Consider the following 25,403-nt stretch of genomic DNA (forward strand, 5'->3'; position numbering starts at 1 on the left):
AATTTTGCCGCTTGCGATGCGAAATTATGCGACATTAGCATAAGACTGATTGTTCCGCGGACTTAGGAATGCCATTCTTCCGATCTAATTGCACGCTTAGGCCTTAATTAGCGGGAGCGTTTATTAACGAGGGACTTCTGAGTTAGTAGAGAGAGTGAGCCGTTGACAGTCGTTTTTGCCGAGAATAATCATCGACTGATTGCAAAAAATCGCTTGTGTCACAAGTACTTGCGAGAGTTTCCGAAAGTGCGCGCGCGCGCGAAGCTTTCAAAAGCGGCCGCGCCGATAAAGAAATTGAGACATCCGACAAGGCGTAAAACCACTTTTTACTCCCCGAGTGTGTATTCTCGGCCTTTGAACCATACGCTCAGGAAAGTCGCCATAAATATCGAGTTTTTCTGTAGAGAGAAAGAGACCAGACGAGCGATGACAGCTACAGAGAAAAATTCATGCGGAGAGACGACGCGAAAAAGCAGCTGCAGCCGTATCGATTGTCGTCGAAAAGTCGCAGCTCCTTGTAGCACATACACTTCGCCGCGAGTTTTTAAATCAGCGCCGCGCTCGCGCGAGGATTTACAAGCGGCTTTCATAAACGACTCGCGCGGGGAAAAAAGATACGGCGTGTGGCTTTGGTGAACATCGTTTTTTCGCCGCTTTTTATCCCCCCTGACATATACGCGCTGATCTCCCGGATTGGAATTCATTGTCGAATAAATTAATAGCGCGCCGTACGGACGAGCGACTTTCTAACGGAATCGAGTGTCGTCGTCGTAGTTTTTTTCTTCTGTGTACGATTCCGACATTTTTACGACGAAACTATCCGCGCCGAATGTAACGTGTACTGTGGGACGTCACTTGCCTCCTCTAATTAAGTTTGATGTTAAATCACGGGATTAGAGGAAGACTAGCGCGCGGAGCTTGGAAATTGTAATCGACCATATAATATTATAGCTTTTTATGGATCTTTTATTTTGGCCTGTCTCGTAAATAATAAGATTGCAATACTCCGCGCGGACTGTAAGTTAAATATTTATAACTCGATTACGGAATGCGAGAGGAGAGTTAAAAGTTCCAGTGTAAAATATGCATGTTGAATAACAAGAGTGAAAATAAAAATGTATAACGTGCGACAGGATCTAGTGTGTTAGTATAGTATACAACAATAATGAGAAAGATATTTTAATCAAATCGTGTGTAATTTATTGTAAATTTATGCATGGGTGTATACAAAGTGCCACAGTAAGAGAGCGTCTCTTTTTTCTCGCAATATAATAATACACAAGTCAGTTCGGAGTTAAGATGTCCTTAATAGTTTCCACTTATATGTCGGGGCAATCGCATTACCGCAATTATTATTCTTGAGTAACGCGCTCGTAAACGTCGATTCCGCGGAAAGTTACGTTACCTCTCTTTCGTGAAAAAAGCACAGACTCACTATACGTATCGCACACGCGAAAATCCGCGCACTCGCGCTTTGAAAAGGCAGCATACGCAGGCGACCGCGAGCGGCGCAGCGTCGCTCGGCGACTGATCGCCTGCTCTCGCCAGTTCTCTCGTCGAACCCCGCGCTCGGCGTTCGCGCGTTCTCGGGCTGCGCTCCGGCAGTTCGGGGGACTCCGGCGCCGATCGGGCGAGTTCGGCGAGCCGCCGCGGCCGCCGCCGGCGCTGTGCGGCCGCCGAGCGCTCAGTCGCTCGCTCGCACCGCCAGACGCCTCCGCGACCCCGAACTGTGAGGACGGTGTGCTGTGCCGCCGTGTAGTACACACATCTCGTCAGCCCCGTCAGTGTATAGAAGAACAGCTAGCTTTTGTCAGCAGCTCGAGAGCCGGCGTGCATTATACGTGCTGTGCAGTGTGTGAAATTTTCTCTGCCGACGGATAGAGTCGCGAACGCGATTCTCGTCGGTTTTTCTTACTTTTCGTTCGTTTCTTTCGAGTTGTGCGCTTTTCTTCGAAAGACAAGCTCGAATCTCCGTGTGCTCCGAGAACGAATTCCAACGAGAATCGTTCGTGTGATATGAAGCGCAGGAAGCAGGAGCAGGAGCAATAAGCAGAAAAGTTGTTCGCTGAGCGGACTTGCCGAGACAGAAAGAGCGAGAGAGCGAGTGAGAGGTCAAGTTCGGAGCGGAGAAGTTGTGTGCATCACTGCGAGAGCGGAGCAGCGTCGGATCGCAGCCGCCCGTCGGACGCTTGTGCGAGCGCGCGATGTCAGGACCGAGCGCTAACATAATCGACGGACGCCCCGATGGGTGAGAAATCGCAGCCTTGTGATTTCCGCGCGAGTGGATCGTGACGATTATTATTTGAAAAAAAAAAAATAAATAAATAAATAAATAAATAATAATACCCAGTGATCGAATAATACGTGCGTGCTTCTTCGGAGAGATCGAATACGACTCGAGAGAGAACATCGGCTGCAATAATCCGAGATATAGTGTGCTAAAAGTGCGAGACAAAAAAGAAAAGAGAATAAATATCTCTCCCATCGCGCGTGGTGTCGTGGATGTGGCTGTGTGACAAAAGTAGTGGTGCCAGGTGTTGCTGGAAGAAGTTGACGGAGCTGGAGTCCGCGAACTCAAAGAGGACGACGGCGTCGGCTTGCGGAGCCGAGGACTGGAGCTACCATGGTGTCCACGTCCATTGTCACCCTCGTGTTCCTCGTGTGCCTCCAAACGGTGCTGCTCTCGACCGTGAGCAACTGCGCCAAGACCATCAGCATGTACTGGAACACAACGAATTCGATGTAAGTCCCCTCAAAACACTTACGCTTCATACCGACGGCTCTCTTATACTACCATCACTAGTGCAGCGCGTCGTTTTAGTTTTCTACAAGTGCGATGAAATTTCCGAAAGGTTATTAACCAGTAGTGCGACGACTCTCGGTGCGGCCGCGCAAGTGCGAAACACACGTAGGAGAGCGCGAGTAGCGCATAGAATTTACATTAATAACCGCGCAGCATTGTATTTTAAAGAGAGGGCCTGCATAAATCCATTTTTCATTGCTCTCGCGCGCGAGCAAGCGGCTGCAGCTTCAATTTTTCAAAACTCGCCCCGCGTGAAATTAATTTTAACAACAGTGTTGCAGAAAAACAAACGAGCTTCCTGCTGCTGCTCGAACAGAAAAATTTACTCAGTGTCGCGGGCGAGGTTAAAAATTGACGGCACTTAACGGCCGAGTCGATAAATCCGGAGATACCGAATCCGAAATTTTTTGTATGCAAATTCCATGATTAGAAGACAAAAAACTCTCTCGCGCGCGATATTGTATATGGAGCCTCGATGTTAATGAAGCAGCAGCAGCGGTGAGATAGAGTCCGAGAATAAGTGTCCCATGATAAATAGCGAACACGTTTTTACTCCTCTCGATATACGGCGATTTTTTTCTTTTAATGCGCAAAGCTTGTCGTCGTCAGAGCGCTGCAGACAGGCCGGGTTTTCTTTATCTGGAAATATCCTCTTGCTCTCTTGCTCTTTCTCTCTCTCTCTCTCTCTCTCTCTCTCTCTCTCTCTCTCTCTCTCTCTCTCTCTCATGCGCGATAAACGTCGTCGACGAAATTCCTCGGACAATGGTGAGCGGGAGGCAAATATTTTTCGAAGCAACGAACTTCTAACGAGGCAAACTCTCATGGGGCGAGCGCACTCGCGCGCAAGGCTCCGCCGCGTGTTATAGGCTCAGGAACATAATCGAAGAAAAATCCTCATTCTCTCTCGTCGTCGCTTTTCCGTTTTAAGGAAGGAGCAAGAGCCTCGTTTTTCTCCTTTGTCATTACGCGAGAGTAAGAACCGGCAGCTCTACACGACCCCTATATACTTACCTGTGTGTGTCCGTCCGTCTATGTGCTTCCGTATACTCACACCTACACACGCAATTTCGCGAGATGCAATTGGCATGCGTGCCAAAGAGACTGGCGCTTCTTCCTTGGCGAGCGAGAATCGGTTCCTCGCGCGAAAAACGGCTCCGTATGTGCAGAGCGAGGTGCCCTTCTTGCGTCTCGTTTATTCAACTCGGCTCTATTCAGGGATGTACAGGGGTTTCCGTGTTATTAATTCCCCCCCGACGTTAGTTGGACACGGATTAGTGCACCTTTCGGTCGTTGACATACAACTCCACATCAATTGCACGGCAGAGATGCAGCGTCAGCCGCGAGTGATCTAGTGCACAGTTTCTCTAGAGGAGGAGAAAAAAAGAAACCAGCGAGAAATGTGCGGCATAAATCTCCAGCGGGGTTGGAAAAAGGGCAATAATGAAATTCTGATTAATTTCTACACGATTTTTTAATGATGACGAATTACGCCCCATTCGGAGTTTTTCACCGAAGCGCGCTTCGTCCACGGGCTGGCCCTCGAAATCGTTTTCTCCGCAGGGCCCGACGACTTCGACGAACGAGAGAGCGAGGGCAAAAAAAATCGGGGAGAAAGAGACGGAAAAAAAGCCGAGCCGGAGAGAGAGAGAGAGAGAGAGAGAGAGAGAGAGAGAGAGAGAGAGAGAGAGAGAGAGAGAGAGAGAGAGAGAGAGAGAGCAGAAACGGAAAGAAAGAAACCAGCCGAACACTGTACGTGTGTACTTCTTTATGTACGCGCTCCAACAATGGAAAAAAGATACATCTCGCGCGCTCGCAGCGCGCGTGACTCTCGAATAATCGCGTATCGCTCATGGAAATGCGGAGAAAAAAAGGCTAAAGCCCGAGAGAGAGTCGGAGGAGGCTCCCTCCGAAAAATAACAAAAAAATCCAGATACTCGAGATCTCGTGAATTTTTCCCCCAATACCGCGGATCCTCTCTCCTCCCAAAAAGTCCGCTTTCCAATTATGCGTTCATCGGCCGATTTCTGACGGTGCGGAGACTCCCGAAATCGGTTCTCCTCTCTCTCTCTCTCTCTCTCTCTCTCTCTCTCTCTCTCTCTCTCTCTCTCTCTCTCTCTCTTTCTCTTTCTCTACCTCTTTCGCGACAAAGGGGCAAAGGTGGAAAGAGGGACAAGTCCTCTCTTTCGGATTTTAACGACCTACCGGCGACGCGACGACTCGTTCCGCAATCGGCGAAATTGAAAATCGAAAAGTGACTCTTTTACTGTCTCCTTTTAAAGTTTTATGTTATGACGATGATTGCAGCGAGCGAGTATTCATTGTATGTACAGCCGGGGCCCAGCCGAGCGGAGTAATTTGCTTTTGCGGCTAACGTTTCATTGAGATAAGCAGGAGCGTGAAGAAGGAAAAAAAATGGTCAACTCGCCGCGAGAATATCGACGCGTTGGTTTGATTAACGCGGTGAATTTCGCGAGAAAAAGAAGGAGGTCGACGATATAATTTTCGAGTGCACTAGATCGCGGTGAAAAAGGAGTCAATAACCTCGTCGGCTTCCGCGAACAGTTTAGTGAAGTACTTTTGATTATCGCGCTGTCGCGTACAGTTGCGTGAAAAATTTTGAAATTCGTCAGGAGTCGTGTAATAATAGTCTGTCGTCGCGGAGACTAACAGCTGACAAGTGTGCAGAGACGACTCGACCCGAAAAGTCGTTTGAAAAAAATGCCCCAACGGACAGACAGTTTAACTACTGACGCACCGCAAATGAGAAAAAGCCCGCAGCCCATTAAGAAAAACCGAATCACCGCTTCGGAAAAGAAACGAGGTCGGAAAAGCCATTACACTGCGCGCACGCACACGCCGCCGACTCGGACGGTCGACGGCTGCAGGAGACTTCGATGCTAGGACGAGCCGTTTCCTCTCTCTCTCTCTCTCTCTCTCTCTCTCTCTCTCTCTCTCTTTCTCTCACACAGACACACACACACTCTCTTCGCGCAATCGTCGATCACACACACACCTATACACATCACGCACACGCTTACAGAGGTCAAGTCGATCAACGTATCTCTTTGCTGCTGTATTTTCGGCGGACAGCCGGGATGATTTGCGGCTCGTAAAGTCTCGCGCGCGGGGCCGAAAAATTACCCCTCGCGACTATACGTGTGTGCGTGCGATGATAATTCTTCATTAATACACACGCGCGTATGCACACACGGCGTTAAAGCTTCGTCCATAACGTGCTATTACGCTCAATTTGTTTACGCAAGAATGTGCGCAGTGATAATTGCGCGCCGGGCAAAAGTGAAGAACTGTATTTTGATTGAGGAAAAGTGGCGCGCGTCTATAAAAGGCCGAGTATGTACAGCAGTGAGCAGCGGCCAGTGCGCTAGTAAACGTCTCCATTAAGGCTCTAGACTAATTATTACGGGATACACTGTAAACTGTCAGAGAACGTAAGGGCCCCGCGTGAGAATGAATGAAGCTTCAATTATTCTCTCCCTGGCACATGTGCTCTTCGACGAATTTTCACGACATTATATTCCCGATATGTGTATGCGTATTGAGCGAGAATAAGGGAGAGCATAAATAATGCCCAGACGACAGAGGAAACGAGCGGAAATTTGGCAAGTGTCGTGGGGCGTCGCGACGATCGGGCTATTCTTCATTTTTCCTTTCGGTAGAGTAATCGCACAGAGGGAGAGCGATCCGCGCGACAAGGTCGTTCACCGACCTTAGAGTACTTATGTCTTTTCCGAAATTACACGAATCTATCCCTGCATCGTTATCGCCGCATTCACGAATATTTAGAAGGTATTATTATTACAAGAACAACAATAAAAGTCCGCACTTCCTGGTCATTAAGCTCGGATTCCCAGTGCACACAACCTATCCATGCATCGAGAGAATTTATTAGCCGATTCGCGGAAATAACGGAAAGCGAGAGCAAAAACCCTCCTCGCTCGCGTGTGGTCTCTGGCGCGGAATAAATTGAGCCGTGCGCGAGCGCGCAAAAAATTCTGTTTATTGTATTTTCGCGCGGCTGTGGATTAGGCGAGCTTCTGTGTTAGAGGTATATGGGCGTTTTTTACCGCTTCCCTTCCTCCACACCGGCGTTTTCAATGTGGCGTGTGAGCCGGATCTTTTTAGAAACCCGCTCCCTTCGCGATTTTCGTGCTGCTACCGGGCTCTCTCTCTCTCTCTCTCTCTCTCTCTCTCACTCTCTCTCTCTTGGATGATTACGGGTCCTAGGAACAGCGCGTGCCGCCATTAATTAGGAAGATTATCGTTATTATATATTTTCTGCTTAGATTTTCAAAGCCGGTAGCAGCTGTATACGGAAATTGTAGAAAATTCTCCCAAAGTGTGTATTACACGCCGTCGTCAATTACAGTACACTATACAGCTTATTTACATTCTCGCATGCGAACAATCAAATAATTAATTTCATTGGTAACCCCGCAGGGCACGTATATTTCCTTTCCTTTCCAATACTGTGCAGCAATGCACGATAATGCATACTTTCGCTTTACGCTTGGCTCTTTTTTTCAACCGTTTCGCTATATGTACTGGGAGTCACGAAACGAGTGACAAAATTGCGTACACGCACGCATCACGCATGTGCATATTTGTGACAGGTCCGTACGCTTGGGGGACTTATGATTTCGAGGACGACTGTTATTTTTTTTAATTTCATTTTTCAAACGACACGCAATTGCAGCTACGTGTAATCATATTTATTCTTCATTGTCGTAATTGCACGTCTGTGTTCCGCTGAAAAAAACGGAGTCAACCGCACCGAAGCCTAACGCAGGCCGTTCTATGAATCGAGTGAGTCTCCCCCGAAACCACAGGCGCGCGCGAGCTGGCACATAATAGAGCGACACGAAAATTGAGTGACCGACTATACGTGTAATATGGTTTCGCCAAGTGACTCGGACTAGTCCTACGAACATTTTTTTTCGCGTCTCCAGCTCTCGCGCGGTAATACCCATCCCCACGGGGCAAAGTAATAACGACGACGATCTCGAGCGGGTTCTCTGTGCCGGATGGAAGAGAAGAAGAAGGAGAGGCGCGATCGAGAGAGAGAGAACAGGTTGCAGCCACTTGTACAGCATCGGCGGCGGTGGTGGCGGCGGCGGAAGTGCGCGCCGGGGGAAGTCATCGTCGTCGTCGCCGCGGCGCACGCGATCGGAAAAGAGCTCACATCGCTCGCGCGCACACTTTCCTTTCGCGCTATATACTCTCGCGCGCTCGAGAGCTGAGCGGCTTCATAACGATCTCCGCCGAGGCTTAAACACAGTATAACGCGTTACTGCTGCTATGCTACTTCTTCGTCTTCTTCTTTTCGCGTAATCTCTGTCCTGGGAGAAACGAAGCTGTGATGCTACTACGTGCAGTGCCTTGTTTAGGATCGATTAAAGTCGTTCTCGCGGCGCGCCGCACAAACGTTTACACCCGACGAGTCGCGACTCTGCCGAGTTTTTTTTTCCTCTTCTCTCGTTTCTCCTTATAATACATGATCGGCTGCTGCTCTACGAGGGGTAAAAAGAGAAGAAGCTGCACGGCGAGAGTCGTTTGCGCGAAACGTGCAATTGAAATCTCCGAACGTGAAATTTACTCGCGCGGCGGCTCTCGGGGGGTATCACAAAGCTAACGATACTGGAATTCTGTTGTTACGAAAACCATACTGCTGCAGTAGTCCATTGAATAAGAACAGGTTAACAACCTCTCCCTGTGAGTCACGGCGCGCACTTATCATTCCTTATCATTTACAAGATGATGAAGAAAAATCGGCGCGGCTTTGATTTACGGGCCGGATCCGTTTATGGGCATTTCGGCGCGCATTGCGTGAGCCTAAAATGGACAAAGGGCGAAACTCTTTCCGAGCTGCGCGCGATATAATGACGTTTTAATTCCGCCGGTTGCGCATAATCCTGTAAGGTATATGGTTGTGTTGCGCGCCGGCAGCGACCGGCGATAATTGGCACTCGAAGCAAGAGAAACTCGCCGTCGCTGCCGTCGAGAAACTGTGTGTTGTTTATAACGATACGCACACACACACCCCGGCGTCGCGCGCCGAGAGAAAAGCGGCGCTGGAGACAAAACGGAGAGCGAAATAAACTGAATCGATACCACGCCACCACGTGTTCGCGTAATAGTAGAAAGAAAGTCGCGAGGGAGCGGGCGCTTAATTAAACGACACATCGCGAAAACTCGTTATAACGAGTCCACTACATGTGCATCGCGGCGAAATAATCAGGGAAAAGTAGCCGGGCAGCTGTTACTCCTACCAACAAAAACCGAAAACCACGGGGGTCTCTTCTCCCTTACACACATACGTAACGCGGAGCTTAAAAATCCACTCCTCTTTAATCCGCGGCTGGTTTATACAGCCCGCGCGCGCGATTTTACGCGCTCTTACACACTTATCTCGCGCTGCATAGTATATAACGCGATTTGGGACTCTGCGGCTTGTACACTAATTTATCGCGCGCGGCTCGTAAAAGCCGCGCGATTTCGTGTGAGCGGCTCGTAAAAGATGAGCGTTCGAGCGCATTATCCTAGGCCGCTCGCGCGATAGATGACGAGAGAAATGCTCGCGCCGCTTATAAGAGGGGCTTTAAAATTACATTCGAGACAGGCGAAAGAGAGAAGGAGATATTCCCGTGTCTCTGGACAAGGTGTACCGTGTACACACGAGTGAAATCTGGAAAATACCACGGCTGCTTTTTTCTCCTCCGATGATTTATCCCCTCGCGGTCGTTTAACGGCTCCGCTGCTTTTGTAACTCTTCGTTTTCTCGTGAATCGTTAAAGCCGCTAGCAGTCCGTCTCTCTGCCTGCAGCGGAGCCGAAATCTCGCGTACGCGCTCGATGAAAAACCACAGATCTATCGCGGGGGCTATTTTGAAAGGCTAATTTATTGGTACAGCGCGAACGCGGCCTGCCGCGGCCGAGCTTTAAACGAGAGTATAAACAATCAACGCCGTGCTAGCTCGCGACATAAAAAAGCTTTCAAGAAAATCCGTGGATTTTCCGTTTCCGTCCGCACACACATAGACGCTACAGTCTTCCGGGTCTCTCTCTCTCTCTCTCCCTCCCTCGTATACAATGGCGATTTCCGGCTCTCCGCTATATGGGAAGATATTTTCCGCACGCAGCGAGCGACGACGGCGTGACTGACGTAGCTGCGTCGAAGAGAGAAAAGGGACGAGCGCGCTGCAGCGCGGAGAGTATAAGGCGGAGAGCGAGAGAAGATTGCAGTACAGTGCGTGGTGGTGCATGCACACACGCGGAACCGTCAAGCAGATTACACCTCGGGCTCGTCTCGGGGCCCAATCTCGCGCGCCCGAGCTCGTATAGGCGCTGTGTGGATGTGTGTGTGTGTAAAGAAAACAGCGCGAGGGAGCAGCGGCAGCAGCTCTCCTCGAGATCTGCGTTCTCATTTGTCTCCTTCTTTCGCGGCTCCCGCCGCAGCTCTTTCATTTCTTTCCACGTATCTCCCTTTATCTCTCCACTCGCTCGCCTCTCTCCGCTTTATATTGTCCCGCACGCACTGCACCTCGTTTTCGCCGCTGCGCTTTTTTCTCGCCGGATCTTTAAAGGGCAGCCGAGCAGCCGAATCCCTCATTGTCGACTCGGTAATTCGAGGAGGATCGAAATAACCCATTATCCAGTAATGAGCGACGGCGGCACAGCGGCAGCGCAGTCCTCTGGTCCTCCCTTATATACATGTATATATTCTACACACGTGCAGGTAATGCGCTTGAATGTAGAAAACGGAGAGGCTCTCTCTCTCGCTCGCTCGCAAATTGTGCTATTCATATTTTTTAATGATGAGTCATGCAAATTATGGATCCGTCGCGGCGACGGCGCTCGAGAAGAAATTAATTACCCGGTGTAAAACATATCGATTAGCGCAACGTGCCGGCTGAAAACGCCGCGTACTGCAATCTAATGAATGAACCAAGTGGAAGCGCGAACTCGTGGCGCTATGCATCTCGCCGCGCGGAGAGCAAGAGCGAGAGTGCATCGAACGCCGCCGGCTGCCAGACGACACTGCCAGCGCCATCTCTCGGACAGACGGGCAAGCTCCGGAGGAGAGCTCACCGACCGCGAGCTTGTTCAAGGCTCCGTGCGGCGTTATACCTGCGCTGCTGCTGCCGCTGCCTCTTCTCTCTCCCTCTCTTGTAATCCTTTATTTTTTCGCGCACTTTTTCACGGCTCTCTCTCTCGTGCGCGCGGTCTGACGTCACGATGCAATCGAGCGCGAGTTTGCCGACCCCCGCAAGAAGATCTCTCTCGATCCGACCGAAACGTACTCGAGCGTTGAATTTTTTTCTCGCGACGCTCGCCGCCGAGATGTATGGCTTGTTTGCTTATGGGCGCGAGGGAAAAAGCGTAATTCTACGTTGAGTCGATAAACGAAAATCGTGGGTATATAAGATACGGCCTTTTTTCTGTCTCTGTCTCTCGCTCACCGTCCGACAGTCGCCGTAGATCACTCGGACTCGCCTAAAATGGAGATTTGGGTCGCAATTAAGGGACGCGGCGCTCTATTAGGCCTCTCGCTCCTTTTTTCGGAGACTGACGAGGGAATTCTTTCACCGGGCCGTGAAAGCGCGAGGAAATTAAGCGGCGCTCATTAAAAACATCGGAAAGCCTGTAATCAAGCGGCCGTTCTTAATTTCTTCTTCTTTTTTTTCGAGAAATTTAGTAACGCTTTATTTGTACAGCTGAGGACTTGTCATTTTTCTCACTCGCCGCTGCTTCGTAACGAAGATTAATCCTGGGGCCTAGGCGCTTTAATAATTCACGCTCCTCTTCCCCCCCTCTCTCTCTCAAGCTCTCGATGAACTATCGAAAAAACGAAATTTCATTATAACGGTGTATCGCGCGTGTAATATCCTAGATACGGATGCAACGGCGTTAAAGTACATTCGCGACGATCGTAACTCACGCGCGCGGGCGACGAAAAAAGGAGAAGCGTCGAAAGGACGCTTTAATATCTGGCGGCGTACGTACAGTCCCTTCAGCGAAAGAGCGTAAACAGGATAGAGGAATAATCTGCATGAAAAAGCGAGAGAGGAGAATTTTTCCAAGAATCGAGTTCTCGCGCGCGCGCGTGCCGCTGCTATAGATTTTTCACGGCTCGTCGCGCTTGCGAAATATCTCTCGCGGCGCAAGAGATCGGCTCATTAATACCTGGCAAGTACCCGCTAATGCAGCCCAGCGGCGTGTCGTCGTACAAAAGCCAGCTCGCTCTCGCTCGTCGGATTATTATTCCGCTCGCATGAAAACTTTCAATGGCGAGTTTCCTTGAAGAGCAGCCAGCTCTCTCGTTGAACGGCCCAGCTGTAGTCGAGGCGCAAATTTTTTGATGAGTTATTAAATTCTCGCCGAGCGAGTGGCGGCGTCACGATTGACTCGCCGCGAAAAAAAGAATAATAACTTATTCATAACTCCGTAACAGTGCTCGAGATCGACACTTGATAAAGTGCGATTGCTCTCCCTCTCTGCAGTTGTAATATCGAGCGCGTGTGTAGGAAAAAAGCGAGATCGACTTTCCCACGCGGGGACAAAGCTGGCTCCCCGATATCCCCCGCAGGTATAGCGCGTGCTAATGTCCTAATCAAGGGTTCAAGCATGTGCTAATTCACGCGAGCGAGCGGGGCCGAGTTTTGAGTGGGTCCCTGAGCTTGCTCTCTTCTTCCTTTTGCGCTTCTTTTTCGCCTCGGCGCATATCGCACAATGCACCGGCACGCTTTCTCGGGCGCTACCTGCAGCGAGCGCGCGCGCGCGCGAGAGAGAGAGAGAGAGAGAGAGAGAGAGAGTCTGACACGTCGACCCAAAGTCCTTGGCTCTTCTCTTAATTTCGGGCTTTCGTCCAGAGCCGAGAGGATTAATGGGGCCTTGGGCCCTCTCGGATCCCATATACTCTTTCTCCTTATTCTTCCATCTCTTCCTCCTCCTCCTCCTTCTCTGGTATTTTTTCCTTCTTTTAAAACCTCCCTATCTCTCTCTCTCTCTCTCTCGTTCTTTCTCTCCCTTCTCCTTGTCCCATTTCGAGCCGCCGCTACTCATGCCGCGTCGTCCAGCGTGTACCTCGGGCAGCGCAGCGTTACCAGGTTCCCCGAAGCCAGGAATGCCATAATCTAGATAACCGCGGCCATAATGGAATACCTGGGCAGCAGCCGCCGCCGCCCCGCCGCCGCCGCAGTCTTCTCTCTTTCTCGTCGACGAGGTAAACGACGACGACGTCGTCGGCGGTGCGACGCGCCCGCGCCTTCTATTTCGCCGTAGCGCCTTCGCTCGCAACTCTCGGAGAGCAGCTCCTTTTTATCTGCTCCTCGATTTTCGCCCCTCCCACAGTTCTCTGTCTTCTTCTTAGTCTTCTTTTTTTCACAATCTTTCGCCGCTTGCTCTCTGCTGCAGTATAGAGGAGCGGGGCGTCCTTAAGATGTGAAAGCGAGTAAAAATGCTGATAACGTTTCCTTTTATATGCGCGCTGCGCGGAGCTTCTTCTTTTTTGTTTCCCCCGTGAAAAGTCGCCGACGGTTTTATACATTTTTCAAGGAGCCGCTGCAGCGACTCCTCTCCTTCCCTTCTGCGCTTATACATATCGGCGTATTCTCCATCGCGCTAATTAACGGATAAAGTCTGCGTGAGTAGCTCGCTCTTTCTCACACAACTGCAGCATTTTTCGGCGGAAATATTAAGATAATTGCCTCTCGGCTTTCTTTTTATTTCGAGTGCTCGACATCAGACTCGCACACACACACCCAGGCCTTTTTTCGGTCCTTCAAATAATTATAATACACGCGCGAGCGAGCGCAAGGTAGAAACTCAGGGCGATTTCACGCGATAAGACGAGCGCACGCGGCCTAACCAATCAGCCGTGGAAAATTAGAGATATTTCGCGCGGCTCCTTACTTATTATTACGCTCTCTCCGCAGCTTCTCTCTTTCTCGGCTCTGCGGGGCAGCTCTCGAGAAAATGAAAAAATTCTCGGAAGATATACACGCTTGAAATATAATAAGACACTTTGAGAGAGAGAAAGAGACGAAGCGCGGCGGAGCAGCGCTCACATCAGAAGCATTCCCCGCGTCCGAAAAAGTAGCATCACACGCGTGTCATTTTTCCGTGAGCTGTGCCGAGAGAGAGAGAGGAAAATTTCTGCCAAGGCTTCTTCTCTCCTGTATACGTACATACACGTCCCTCCTGTGCACAGGCTTTGTGCAGAGCAGCAGCAGCGAGGGGTCGTGTGTTCTTACACACAGCCGGAACGTCGGGTCATTCGCGATTGTAGTAGGAGGGAAGAAGAGAGAAGGGGGAGAGGGGACAGTATGCAGACTAACACACAGGGAAACGTGTGCGTGATGGCCGGCCGGGTTCTCTCTCGCTGTGCGTGAAAGGGCCGTTGCCGAGGGTATGTGTGCTGTACGCGGCGAAGACGCCGCTGTGCAATATTTCATAGGTTCAATGGGATGTGATATTAATGCCTGGCATTGGCAGCGACGGAGAGCTGCTTGATTTTAATTTGAGATAAATTTCAGTCGTCAATTATTAGCAGGATTAACGGGGGCGCTGCTGTACTTGATTTCTTCGTCAGCCTTTTCCCCCCTCTTTTTTTTAATCGAACGGGCTCTTTCGTACGAAAGGGAAATTAATTCTTTCGCGAGACAGAGGGCCCGGACGGAAACTTGTTTGAAAAAGCGCGCGCACGTAGCATCGGCCTATACAGATTTTTATCGGGCATTTCTATTAATCGGCCGCTCTCGATGTGTGCAGTATATATATATATAAATAAATTGATATTCGCTCTCGGCGCACGTGGTCGAGAGCGAGAGCCGCGAGCTCCGCCGCGGCGTTAATTTATGGTCCCGCGTACGAGCTGCAAAGCGCGGCGTAAATCAGCCTTAAAACTGTTTTTCGAACGCTTAAAAATTGCCATTATGTCGTGCCGGCTCTCGCGCGCACTTATTTATTCAAACAGATATTTTCTCACTTAGCTCTCTCTCTCTCTCTCTCTCTCTCTCTCTCTCTCTCTCTCTCTCTCTCTCTCTCTTTCTCTCTCTCTGGAGAAGAACTCGTAAATATCCCCCTTTGTTGGCCGCGCACGGCTAGTCCAGCTGATGATCATCATCATCATGATCATCATAAAAGAACAATCTATATTCGATCGTCCAACGCACGCGCGCATATAATTAAAATCCACACTCAAATACACACACAGAGAGGATAGTTCCACGCAATATCCGGATTTGCATAATCTATCCTAAGAGGCCATTTCATTAATTCCGAATGGACCGCGTATTTCCATATTAAGAGCGAGCGTATGCCATAGGGATATATATCGCCGCGCGGTCGTCTCCAGAAATATATAGCGGCGGCGGTGGAGTGAAATATCCCGAAATTTCATCTCGCATATGATGCTCTTATCTCGCCGATCCTCGGAGGAAAACACGTGTAAAGCGGCGACTACCGCGACGCGCGCCATACGGTCTTCGTGAAAAGAAGAGAGCCGCCGCCGCGGGAAAGGAAACTTATGGTTTAGCATATACGTCGAAGGTGTGTATCCGTGACATGTGCCATGGGCGGCGCCGGTAAAACCGTTCGGAAAAAGTCCTGCGTCTGATGCACTTCTTCTTTCACTTCGACGAAAAACGAGAAACGGATGTATGTGGAGTGTCTCACACACGTTGTATTTTTTTTTTCGATCGCTGGAAAATCTGGAGAATGTTAACCACGATCGAATGCATTAGCATCCGATTATCGCCGCGCGATATTCTTTATGCGCGAATAGACTCATTAGCCCGTGTAAAAAAGTCGCGCAATGATGAAGCGAACAACATAATCGTAAACACTCATCCGGCTCTTAACTCATAAAAGCCATTAACGGATCCCACTCCTTGTGTTTTTTTCCTTCTTTGAGAAATAAAGTAGAGGCTCGCTCGCTTCTGGGGCGTTAAGTTTCAAATCCCCCCGAAAGCAAGGAAAACGACTCACGCACTCGTGCGCTCGCAACTTATGACCCACAGGCGCAGCGCGAGACCTCCTTCGAAGCTCTTCTATTTTTTTCCGCAGCCAAGAAGAAGCGATGCAAAAAGGGAAAAAGGCTAGACAGTATACCGGTATGCAGCGCACGACGAGACTGCGGCGGTGGCGGCAGCGGCGGTTGCACAGCCGCATGCACGCATATCGGGCTTCTCCTTCTCTCACGGAGATAGGCGTATACGCGGGAGCCGGCTACTCGCGATATCGGATTACCCACTCGCTCGCTCGTGTGTGTCTGTACGCCCTTGGTCAACCTCCGATTATCCGTGTGTATGTGTGCGTGTAGGGGCCCTTTTCTTTGTGGAAGACGATAAAAACGCGCGCTGCTGCCGCTGCTATCGCCGATAACGCACGTTGGCCCGCGCGCACTCCGCTAATAAGGCGGTTCTCAAGCTGCTGCCGCTACCGTTGTTGACGCAACGTGGGCGCTTTTTTACACTTTGATAAAAGAGAGCCGAGCTGTATCTCTCCTTCAAGGAGCTTTGCGGATAAAGCACCGGCGAGTTTCTCCAACTCCTCGCAACGTGTGTTGTACATATCCGAATAATCGATCGAATAACCTGTTGCGCGCCGATGGTGAATTTGAATTTTCGAAAAGTTCGCGGTATTCGGAATTTATCCTCCGAGAAGGTATAAGTCATTCGCGCGATTTTTTCTAAGGCAAGTGTTAATTAAACACTCGATCGCGCGCGTGCGAGCTTTCTCGATTCATTAAGCGACGGTCCCCGGGCATAATCACAATAAATTAGAATACATTAAAAGCCCATCAATCGACTACACGTATAGAGAGTGAGGCTGCAGTGCGTGGCCCGGCCGATAAATATATGTAAAAGTGCATCGGTCTCTAAAACCGTTGCGCAGATAAATCACGCGACGACTGACGCGTCGAGTCCGCGCGCAAGAAACCGAGCGAATCAAACACTTTAATACGCACTCGGCCAATGAATACAAATCGGCGCCGTATAGACACACACACAAACGCGCGGAGGGCAAAACCACGCGCGTCGTTACCGCGGCGGGCTTCATGAAATTCCAATAGCGCCGCACCGGAACGCGATGCTGCACAAAGACTCTCTCTCTCTCTCTTTCTCTCTCTCTCTCTCTCTCTCTCTCTCTCTCTCTCGTGGCCCGTAAAAAGCGCTAATTGCGATTCGCGAGAGGATCACGCTCCTCTCCCCTCTCTCGGAACGAGAGAGCTACCGCCGCTGTGCATTTTTAATCGGCGGATCATATAATATACATGATCGCTAAATATTCGAATACGCCAATAACGCTTGAACTTTTCAAATTACCTGTTGGGAAAAAGTGTATCTCGAGTACTCGGGTGCGCGCGCCGCGGTCTCGTTATTGCGGCGGTACAACTCGCCTTTAAATCAAAAGGCTCTCGCTTGCTCGCGCGCGCGAGAGCGTCGGTCAGATCGATCGATCCGGTAATTAAATTAACCGGCGGATCGTTGCGAGGGCGTCGGCAGCCGCAGCAGCAGCAGCAGCTTCGAATAAAGCGCAACGTCTTGCCGGAGGCCGATGGATGGCTGTGCGCGCACTGCGAGAAAAAGAGTGGGGGTGAGCCAAATCGTTTTCTGCTGCAGCCGCTGCACTGCACACGTGTGCAGTGCACGCGCGGCTGCATTCTCGTCACGGTTCGCTCACGCATACCCGAAGCTATAAGCGCGTGTGTGCGTGTATCGAGAGAGAGAGAGAGAGAGAGAGAGAGAGAGAGAGAGAGAGAGAGAGAGAGAATATTACGTACAAGGCGTTGTTATAACCCGAGCGAGCGCATGACTTCTGTCGCTGCAGTGCACGTATGTGCACAAGCTCGTCTCCGCGAGCGATTATGGTAATAATAATGCGAGCTAGTGCTATATGGATCGATAATAAAGCGCGAAGCGGAAGTGCGCCTGTATTATTACGCGGGAAAATTAAATCGCTTTATTGAATGATAATGAATGCGGTAGTGGTGGTCCTGACTCGCTGCTTAAACAGTCGCCAGTCCTGACTGGCGCGACATCCTCTCGCACTGAAAAAAAAATATAAAGCAGGATGCAGCACAGCCGAGCGTTAAATTCGAATGTAATCCCGTAATATCTCAATTCGCAGAGACTTCCTTCGTTCTTCGGTAAATACACGAGAGAGAGGGAGTACCGTTTTCGATTGTACGCATCAGAAGACGCGTCGAGACGCTGCACATGTATACGCAGGAGAGAAAGAGCAACAGCAAGTCGAAATACTCCTTTTCTCATATCACGCATATTACGCCTGAATCCCGGCAAAACCCGTCCGACGGCGGAAGCCGGCGATCAAGGCATCACACACACGACTCGCCTTTCTCGTATACGTGTATCTGCACGCGCGTATATACACTGCCTTATTTTCTAAGCGCGCAAGCGAGAATATAATTCTCCCGCGCGCTCACGATAAACGCGAAAAAAAGGGGCATACATATAGCGAGCCTAGAAACAGGGGCGTTATATTATAAGATCCTCGCGCTTTCGTAATGCCGACAAATTGTCGGGTCTGCAGCTCGTCACCTTCCGGCGGTGGCGGCATTCTTTTAAATAGGGGCACCCCGCGATAACTTATCGACAATTGACGGTAATTCCAGGCCGCGCAGAGGCGCGAGCGCATGCACACACACATACACACGGGCGCGGAGAAACGATTTCTCGAGGCTCGTATCTCGAGCTTGCGGCTGTAATCGAGAGCGGGCTCCGCCGCGCTGCACCGACCATCGCCCGGGAATGTAATTCTTCGACGACGAGGAGGAAAATAAGGGATCCCTTTAAGGCTAGGCTCTATCGCCGCGGATCACCCGTCGACGTTGTTTATTATTTTATTCGCAATCGGCGAGGAGGTTGATTAAAAAATTTCGTTTCGTGGCATATACCCTCACACGTGTATATAATATAAAGAACATTTTTTACACCCTCTCGGGCAACGACACAATGCGGAGTGTCTTGCACAAAAGTGGGAAGTGACAAATCGCGCGCCTGCAGTTCAGTATTACAAGCCACAGAGAGAGAGAGAGAGAGAGAGAGAGAGAGAGAGAGAGCTGGAGGAAAAAAAGAAATCGTGCGGAGCGGAAACGCCGTCGTCGATTTACCTAGAGAGAGAGAGAGAGAGAGAGAGAGAGAGAGAGAGAGAGAGAGAGAGAGAGAGAGAGAGAGAGAGACGAAGCGCGATTCAGATTTCGTTGAATGGAGGAGAACCGAGAGAGTGAATGGAATCACAGCGTCGTGTATGTGTGCGTGAATGGCAGCACGTCGCAACGCGCGACGCATTATATCGCCGGGGGTATACCTGCAGCGTCGAAAGATCGGACAGAGATGCACACAATGCTTGCGCGCGCGAGAGAGCGAGGCATATGAATGTACGGAAAAATGTGCCTCGACAATGCTCCTCTTCTTCTTCTTCTGCATGCTTCTTCGCCTCCTCTCCTTCAGCAGCGGCGGCAGATTTTCGGATTTGCGGTGACCAGCGTGTGTTGACTCGACTGCTTGCTCCTTTTTTCGATAATCCCTGCTACACGCCGCTGCCGCTGCTTCTGCTGCCGGTGGCCGGTTCTGATGTTACCCTCTTTTCGGATAATCTCTCGTACAGGCCTGATGCGCGCGCGTTCGCCTCGGTAAATAATATCGGCTTTAAATTCAGTTTTTTCACTACTTGCTTTACTTGTTTGCACAATAGAAGCTGCAGCCTTGGATATGTGGATTCTCGCCCGTGTGCTCGAGGTTCTTCGATTTTAAACTAATTTTTTTTAACGCCTGATAAAGAAAGAATTTTCCCACGCGGGTATTTCCTTTTCCCCTAAAATTCCATTTATATACGCGCATCTTTATGCAACGTGAAAATCCCACTGAATAAAGCCGAGACAGAGAGAGAGAGAGAGAGAGAGAGAGAGAGAGAGAGAGAGAGAGAGAGAGAGAGAGAGAGAGAGAGAGAGAACGAGAGGATATCCCCGGTGAATGGACAGGACGACGGGGGATACCCGCGTAAGAAACACTTTTCTGGGCAAAAACGAGTCCGGTCATTTTTTTCCTCTCCTCCTCCGAGAACGTCTCCCGGCCGCGCACATGTCCCCCCGGGTTCGGATGAATAACAAAGCGAGGAGACCAGCTCGTCGCTTTCACTGCGGGGGGATGAAAGGAAAACACGCTCTACGGGGACCTCCATCGCACACACACGCATACGAGACACATTTCGAAAAAGCATCGGTCCGTTTAGCCAGAAAAGCCGACGCTGGACCCAGAGAGAGAGAAGCAGGTAACGCCTCGTGTTGCTACGATGACCGGCCACAAGTGCGCGTCTAGTCCTCCTCCTTCTCCTCTGGCATATAAGTGGAAACGAGGAGAGGGACGACTGATGGCAGGGTGGGAAAGGAAGGCAGATGCAACCCCGGCAGCTGCAGGCGTGTCGACCCTGTAATGTACCTCCGCGTATACGTGTGTGCGAGTCAGTGTTACAACACAGGCGTAAGTCGAACGAAAATCGACTGCAAGCGCACGCGCGCGCGATCATTTTTATATAATGCACGGGAAGTGAGTCGACGAAAAGAGCTATGTACCGATGTGCGTCTTATCGGCGCGACTTATCTCAATTTTTTTATCGCACCCTCGCGACGAAAAACCATACAGCGCGCTGAAAAGGAGAGAGAGAAAAAACAACGACAGCCGCGTGTATGTATACAGCCGCGCTATTTCTCTCTGCCCCCCGTTCGAGCGTGAGCGTCCGATAAACGAATCGCTTTTCATGGGGATCGTGCGAGTGTAAATCTGATGTTGCGCGCCGTAAATTCACGGGCCTTGACTTTAATAACGCTTCATTAGCCGCGTGTGCGCGGCCGAGAGCGCCTCGACTCTTCCTCTATCCTATCTCACTCTCTCTCTCTCTCTCTCTCTCTCTCTCTCTTGCGTTTTCGAAAAAATCCAGCCCGGATTTATCTGGGCCGGGTATCGTACACTGCGGCGGCGGCGGCGGGGCTTAATGCGTTTGCGATGATGAGAGCTCGACGTGATGTTTTAATCGAATTCCCCTGCGCGCGCTGGGATATGCGTTGTATTATACGCCGCGCGCGCGTGTTCGATATGGGAAAGGAAATTTCAAGCGCGAGGCACGATAAACGCTCGAAAAATTTGTCTCCGAGGCAATCATCTAATTAAGCGCATTAAAAGGCCGAGGCTGCGCAAAAAGGAGAGGAGCGAATTTTCGGGGGGCGCGCAGCGGCGCAGTGCATGCGATAACCCGGCACGTCGTTAATGAACACCTCTCTCCTTTTTGCCCGCATAACTGTCCCATCTCTAAAAAATAGAGCCGGGCTCGCGAGAGCATTCGGAAAGAGGAAGGTGGGGATAACCGGGTCAAGTGTAAAAAAGAACAGCCCAGCTCGTGTATACATATCACTTTATTCGCGAACTCGCTCCGCCGCTGATCAGCCGTGATTTATACGAGGTTCGGGTTAAAAATTCACTTTTTCGCCCGCTAAAAAATAACCGTGTATTTATCCATTAGTCGCGGCAGCGAGGCGCGGCTCCCTCTCTCTTTCTCTCCGCCATAATCGATTGCCATACGCGTATGGCTTTTCGCCTCTCCTGCGGAGCTCTCGAGAGGAGGCAAAAATTTATACCTGCGCCGGCTGCGCGATGCAGCGGACACTGAATGGAAAGAGAGAGAGAGAGAGAGAGAGAGAGAGAGAGAGAGAGAGAGAGAGAGAGAGAGAGAGAGAACTAGAAAGAGGAGAGGCTAGCTTTGGGCATTCAACGCCGCGTGCGCACAACTGAAACGAAAAATATATGGTTTCTAAAAGAAACGACTATACGCCGAGGAAGAGAGAGAGAGAAAAAAATGAGATGAGCGCCGACGAGGGAGTATAGCGTATAGAAAGCAAAACCGGGCCGCTGCTGCTGATTTCCAAAGAGAGAATGGATTCTTTGAATTTTCGAGCCCCTGAAGATTAATGCCGCGGCTCGCTTCGGACATCCATAACCGCCAGCTATCTCCTCCGCCTCCTCCTCTGGGAAGGAGAGCAGCGGTAGGGAGAGAGTATTGTCGAAAGACGAAGCGCGGCCTAATGATGAATTCCCTCTTGTACAATGTGTACCTATACACGTACATTACACACATGCGCTCGCGCCGCCGCGACGACGACTACTGGCTTCTGATGCGGCAGGTATGTGCGCGTATGCGATCCGATCGAGGGGGAGATTCCTCGGGTGGTCCCGCGGGAAAGGAGATATCTGCAGATTTCCTCTCCTGCTCGCTCGCTCGCATGATGACGAATGAAGTCGCCAAAATCCGCTGTATGCTCGCGAGCGCATTATCGTCGATTCATTCATCGTCCGGCGATGACGCGGGAAAGACGCAACGGCAGCGGCAGCAGCGGCGACGGTCCTTTATTGTAACCTCGCGGCTGCAACTCAATTCGAAAAAGATGCGCGCGCGCGCGAAGGGATCAACGTTTTTTTCTCGGTATCGTTGCAGTAGTGCATACCAGCGATGAATTAACCGAGAGCGGAAATTAAAAAGGAGGTTACGCGCGATATATACTAACCAAACATTTTTTTCGACATAATTTTGAGATATCGGCGCCGATATCAATAGGCGGAGATCTCATATGAATATGATTAAGTAGCACGCTTAACGAGTCGAGGAGATGCGAAATTGCCGATAAGTATCTCTCTCTCTCTCTTTCTCTCTTACGCGCAAGCGGGATTTTTTAACCGGGGAAATCGCGATCGAACGGCACACGTGCGCTGATATTTTTGGCTCTCTTTCTCCTCTTTTTTCCTCCTCGTTTTCGGCGCTTCTTGGAAGCTTTGACATTTTTTCCCTTAATAAGCCAGACGTCGGCGCGTCGATTTTTTAATTGAAATTCTAATTACACCCTTTCGAGCACGCCAGCTCGTATACACTACGTCAAAGTGTCCTCGGTTTATTAATTTTTCAACGCAGTAGAGAGAGTCTCATTATACTTGCGTCGATATTTATACATCCGCTCGAGAGAGGGACGCTCTCGTCTCGGGACAATGTTTAACGCCGACACACAGCGCGTACTCGAGAGAGAGAGAGAGAGAGAGAGAGAGAGAGAGAGGGAGCGGGTCGATTTTTCAAAAAATTTTCCGAGACATAAGCTCCGTTCACGCGCGCACAAAGACCGCATTCCTCGAAACTCGAAAAAAAGCAGCAGCAGCCTCTCCAAGATTTACACGTTCTCTCTCTCTCTCTCTCTCTCTCTCTCTCTCTCTCTCTCTCTCGTCGCGCGTTTTTGTCCATTGTGTCCGCAGGAGAGAGAGAGAAAAGCGCTGTATAGCTCGAACACACATTCTTAATCGCGTTTTCTCGAGTGTGCGCACGGACGACGTATAAGGCGCTTTTCTCGCCCTCGAGTGTCCCGTCATTTCTGCTCTTCGAAGAATGAGCGAAGAGAAAAAAGGCGACACACACATGCAGACTCTCTACGGTGATTTTCGAAAAAGCGCCCGTGTCCTACTAGGAAAAGGAGCCTATTGGGGGAGGCTGTGTATAGAGAGCTCTCTGCCTCTGAAAGGCAAGGGCCAGTTCATAATGCCGCGGTAGGTACTTTATAATAATGCCTGAAGGACTCGCTCGATCTCTCTCGGGGGTGCGCACAAGCTTATGGATCTCAGGTATAGGTACACGAGTCCTTGGGAAAGGACAAAGCCTCTATAGTCTCTGTATACACTGCCTATACACACTGATGCCTTGCATTTGTCTAGGATCTTCCTCCGCAGCGAGAGCCAAAAGATGCGTCCCATGGAGCAAACACAAGAGGAAGCCCCAAAATTCCTCTCGAGAGCTGCATCACAGTCGTAAAGTCGCGGCGCGTGCGAAAACGACTGTGTACTCCGCTGTTTACCTGGCCGCTTATAGCTCTCCTCCTCGTCGTTAACAAAACAGCGCGCGCGAGCGGGTGTGTCTTTCCCATAGGCACCGGAAATGCGCCCGCTGAGTGCGGCCTCTTATACACTTATACTTCGCCGAAATGGCTTTTTGCTTGTCGAGTGGATTAATTCCCCTTGTCAATCGATGGCCTCCAGTGTTTTTCTGTCTCTCCAGAGGGACAGAGTTATGGCTCGCGTTAATTAGGTAGAATCAACAGTTACAGGGGGGCAGCAGCAACTGAGAGCGTTTCTCCGAATTTTTCCCCGAAGAGCCGGAGCGGCGCACTCGCGAGGCTAGATCAAATTACTAGGATTCAATCTCTCTTTGGCGGAAAGCTGGAATCCAGGCTACAGGAGTAACGGATGCAAAGAACCAACTGTATGCACATGCTCTCCCGCGAGACACGCTAAATCTCGTCGGCGGCGACTCGAAAGGCGGTCGAAAAAAAATGGAAACGCGCTAAGCTCGGGGTGGAAAAATCTCGCGAAGTAGGTTAACTTACGGTGATTCTCCAGCAGCGGCGGCAACAGTGGGATCTCGATGCATGCGCGCACGCGATCTAGCGCATCTTCTTCCCTCTCGAGGAAGTGGGCTACAGTGGAAACTGTGCGCGACCGTTAAAGTCGATCGGCGCGAATTTATCGGCACCGCGGCGACAAATGACACGTGTCTCGAGGCGTCTCTCTCCCTTAGCGGGATCCCGAGTCACGCGAGCGGCGCAGCTCGTGATCTCCGCGGCGCATCCTCGTCGTCCTCGTCGTCGTCCTCCTCGTCACCATCGCGCGCGCACCGGGAAGTGACCCGAAAACGTCCTTCTCTCCCACCACCACCACCACCACCACCATCAGAGCACCAGCACCGCATATTCTCTTGCCGCACACGACAATGCCCATAAACAATGAAGCTATCTCCGGGTATCAACACGACGGCCGACCGAGGATCTGACCCCATAGAACGGGGCCCTGACCCTCCCTACTACCGCTGCACACAAGGTCCCTATCTATGCCATATCGCGCGCAACGACAGAAATGTCTCAATGTGCCGCGCAAGCAAGCGAGCGAGAGAAGGAGAGACAAAGGGCCGCATGTGCAGCGCTATTACGTTATAGCACGCGGCGCACCGGCCGGTGATTTGTAGCGCCGAGAGTTTTACGGCTCTCTCTCTCTCTCTCTCTCTCTCTCTCTCTCTCTCTCTCTCTCTCTCTCATACTCGGTGAGATCGGATCTTTACGAGGATTTGGGAAAAATTTTTCAGATTTTTCAAACACGACGGCTTGACTCCGGCTTTTTTTCTCTCTCTCCCCGCCTATCTAGTCGTGCGGCGCGCCCTCGAGATTGATTTTACAGTGTAACGTGTGTGAGACAGAGGAAAACGTGACGGACTCGTGTGGGAACGCTGTATTTTTGGCCTCCACGAGTGTTGAGTTGCCGAGCAGTACGTACACGCCTGCTTTCTTTCGAAAGTCCTCCACTTCACGCAACGCTGGAAACGTTTTTCCAGACGCGGAAAACTCTCGCGTTAATAATAGCGAAGAATTTAATCTCCCCCCGAATTAATAAGCTCGCTCGTTCCCAGGGCAGCAGGAATTTTAATTATGCAAAAGCCGCACTGCAGTAGTAGAACGTGCGTTAAAGAGCGTCCGAAAAAGCGGC

General features: G+C 50.5%; 1 protein-coding gene across 1 annotated transcript in view; it reads left to right on the forward strand.

The window, feature by feature from the left end:
- Positions 1-1,690: 1,690 nt before the first annotated feature.
- The window catches only part of LOC100119767 (ephrin-B2), a 46,076-nt gene continuing 22,363 nt past the window's right edge, over positions 1,691-25,403 (forward strand). The window contains exon 1 of the mRNA XM_001603440.6: positions 1,691-2,742. Coding sequence (XP_001603490.1) covers positions 2,624-2,742 — 119 coding nt within the window. The 5' untranslated portion in view covers positions 1,691-2,623. The remainder of the gene's footprint in view (positions 2,743-25,403) is intronic.

Source organism: Nasonia vitripennis, chromosome 3 (genome assembly GCF_009193385.2).
Source record: "Nasonia vitripennis strain AsymCx chromosome 3, Nvit_psr_1.1, whole genome shotgun sequence".
NCBI lineage: Eukaryota > Metazoa > Arthropoda > Insecta > Hymenoptera > Pteromalidae > Nasonia > Nasonia vitripennis.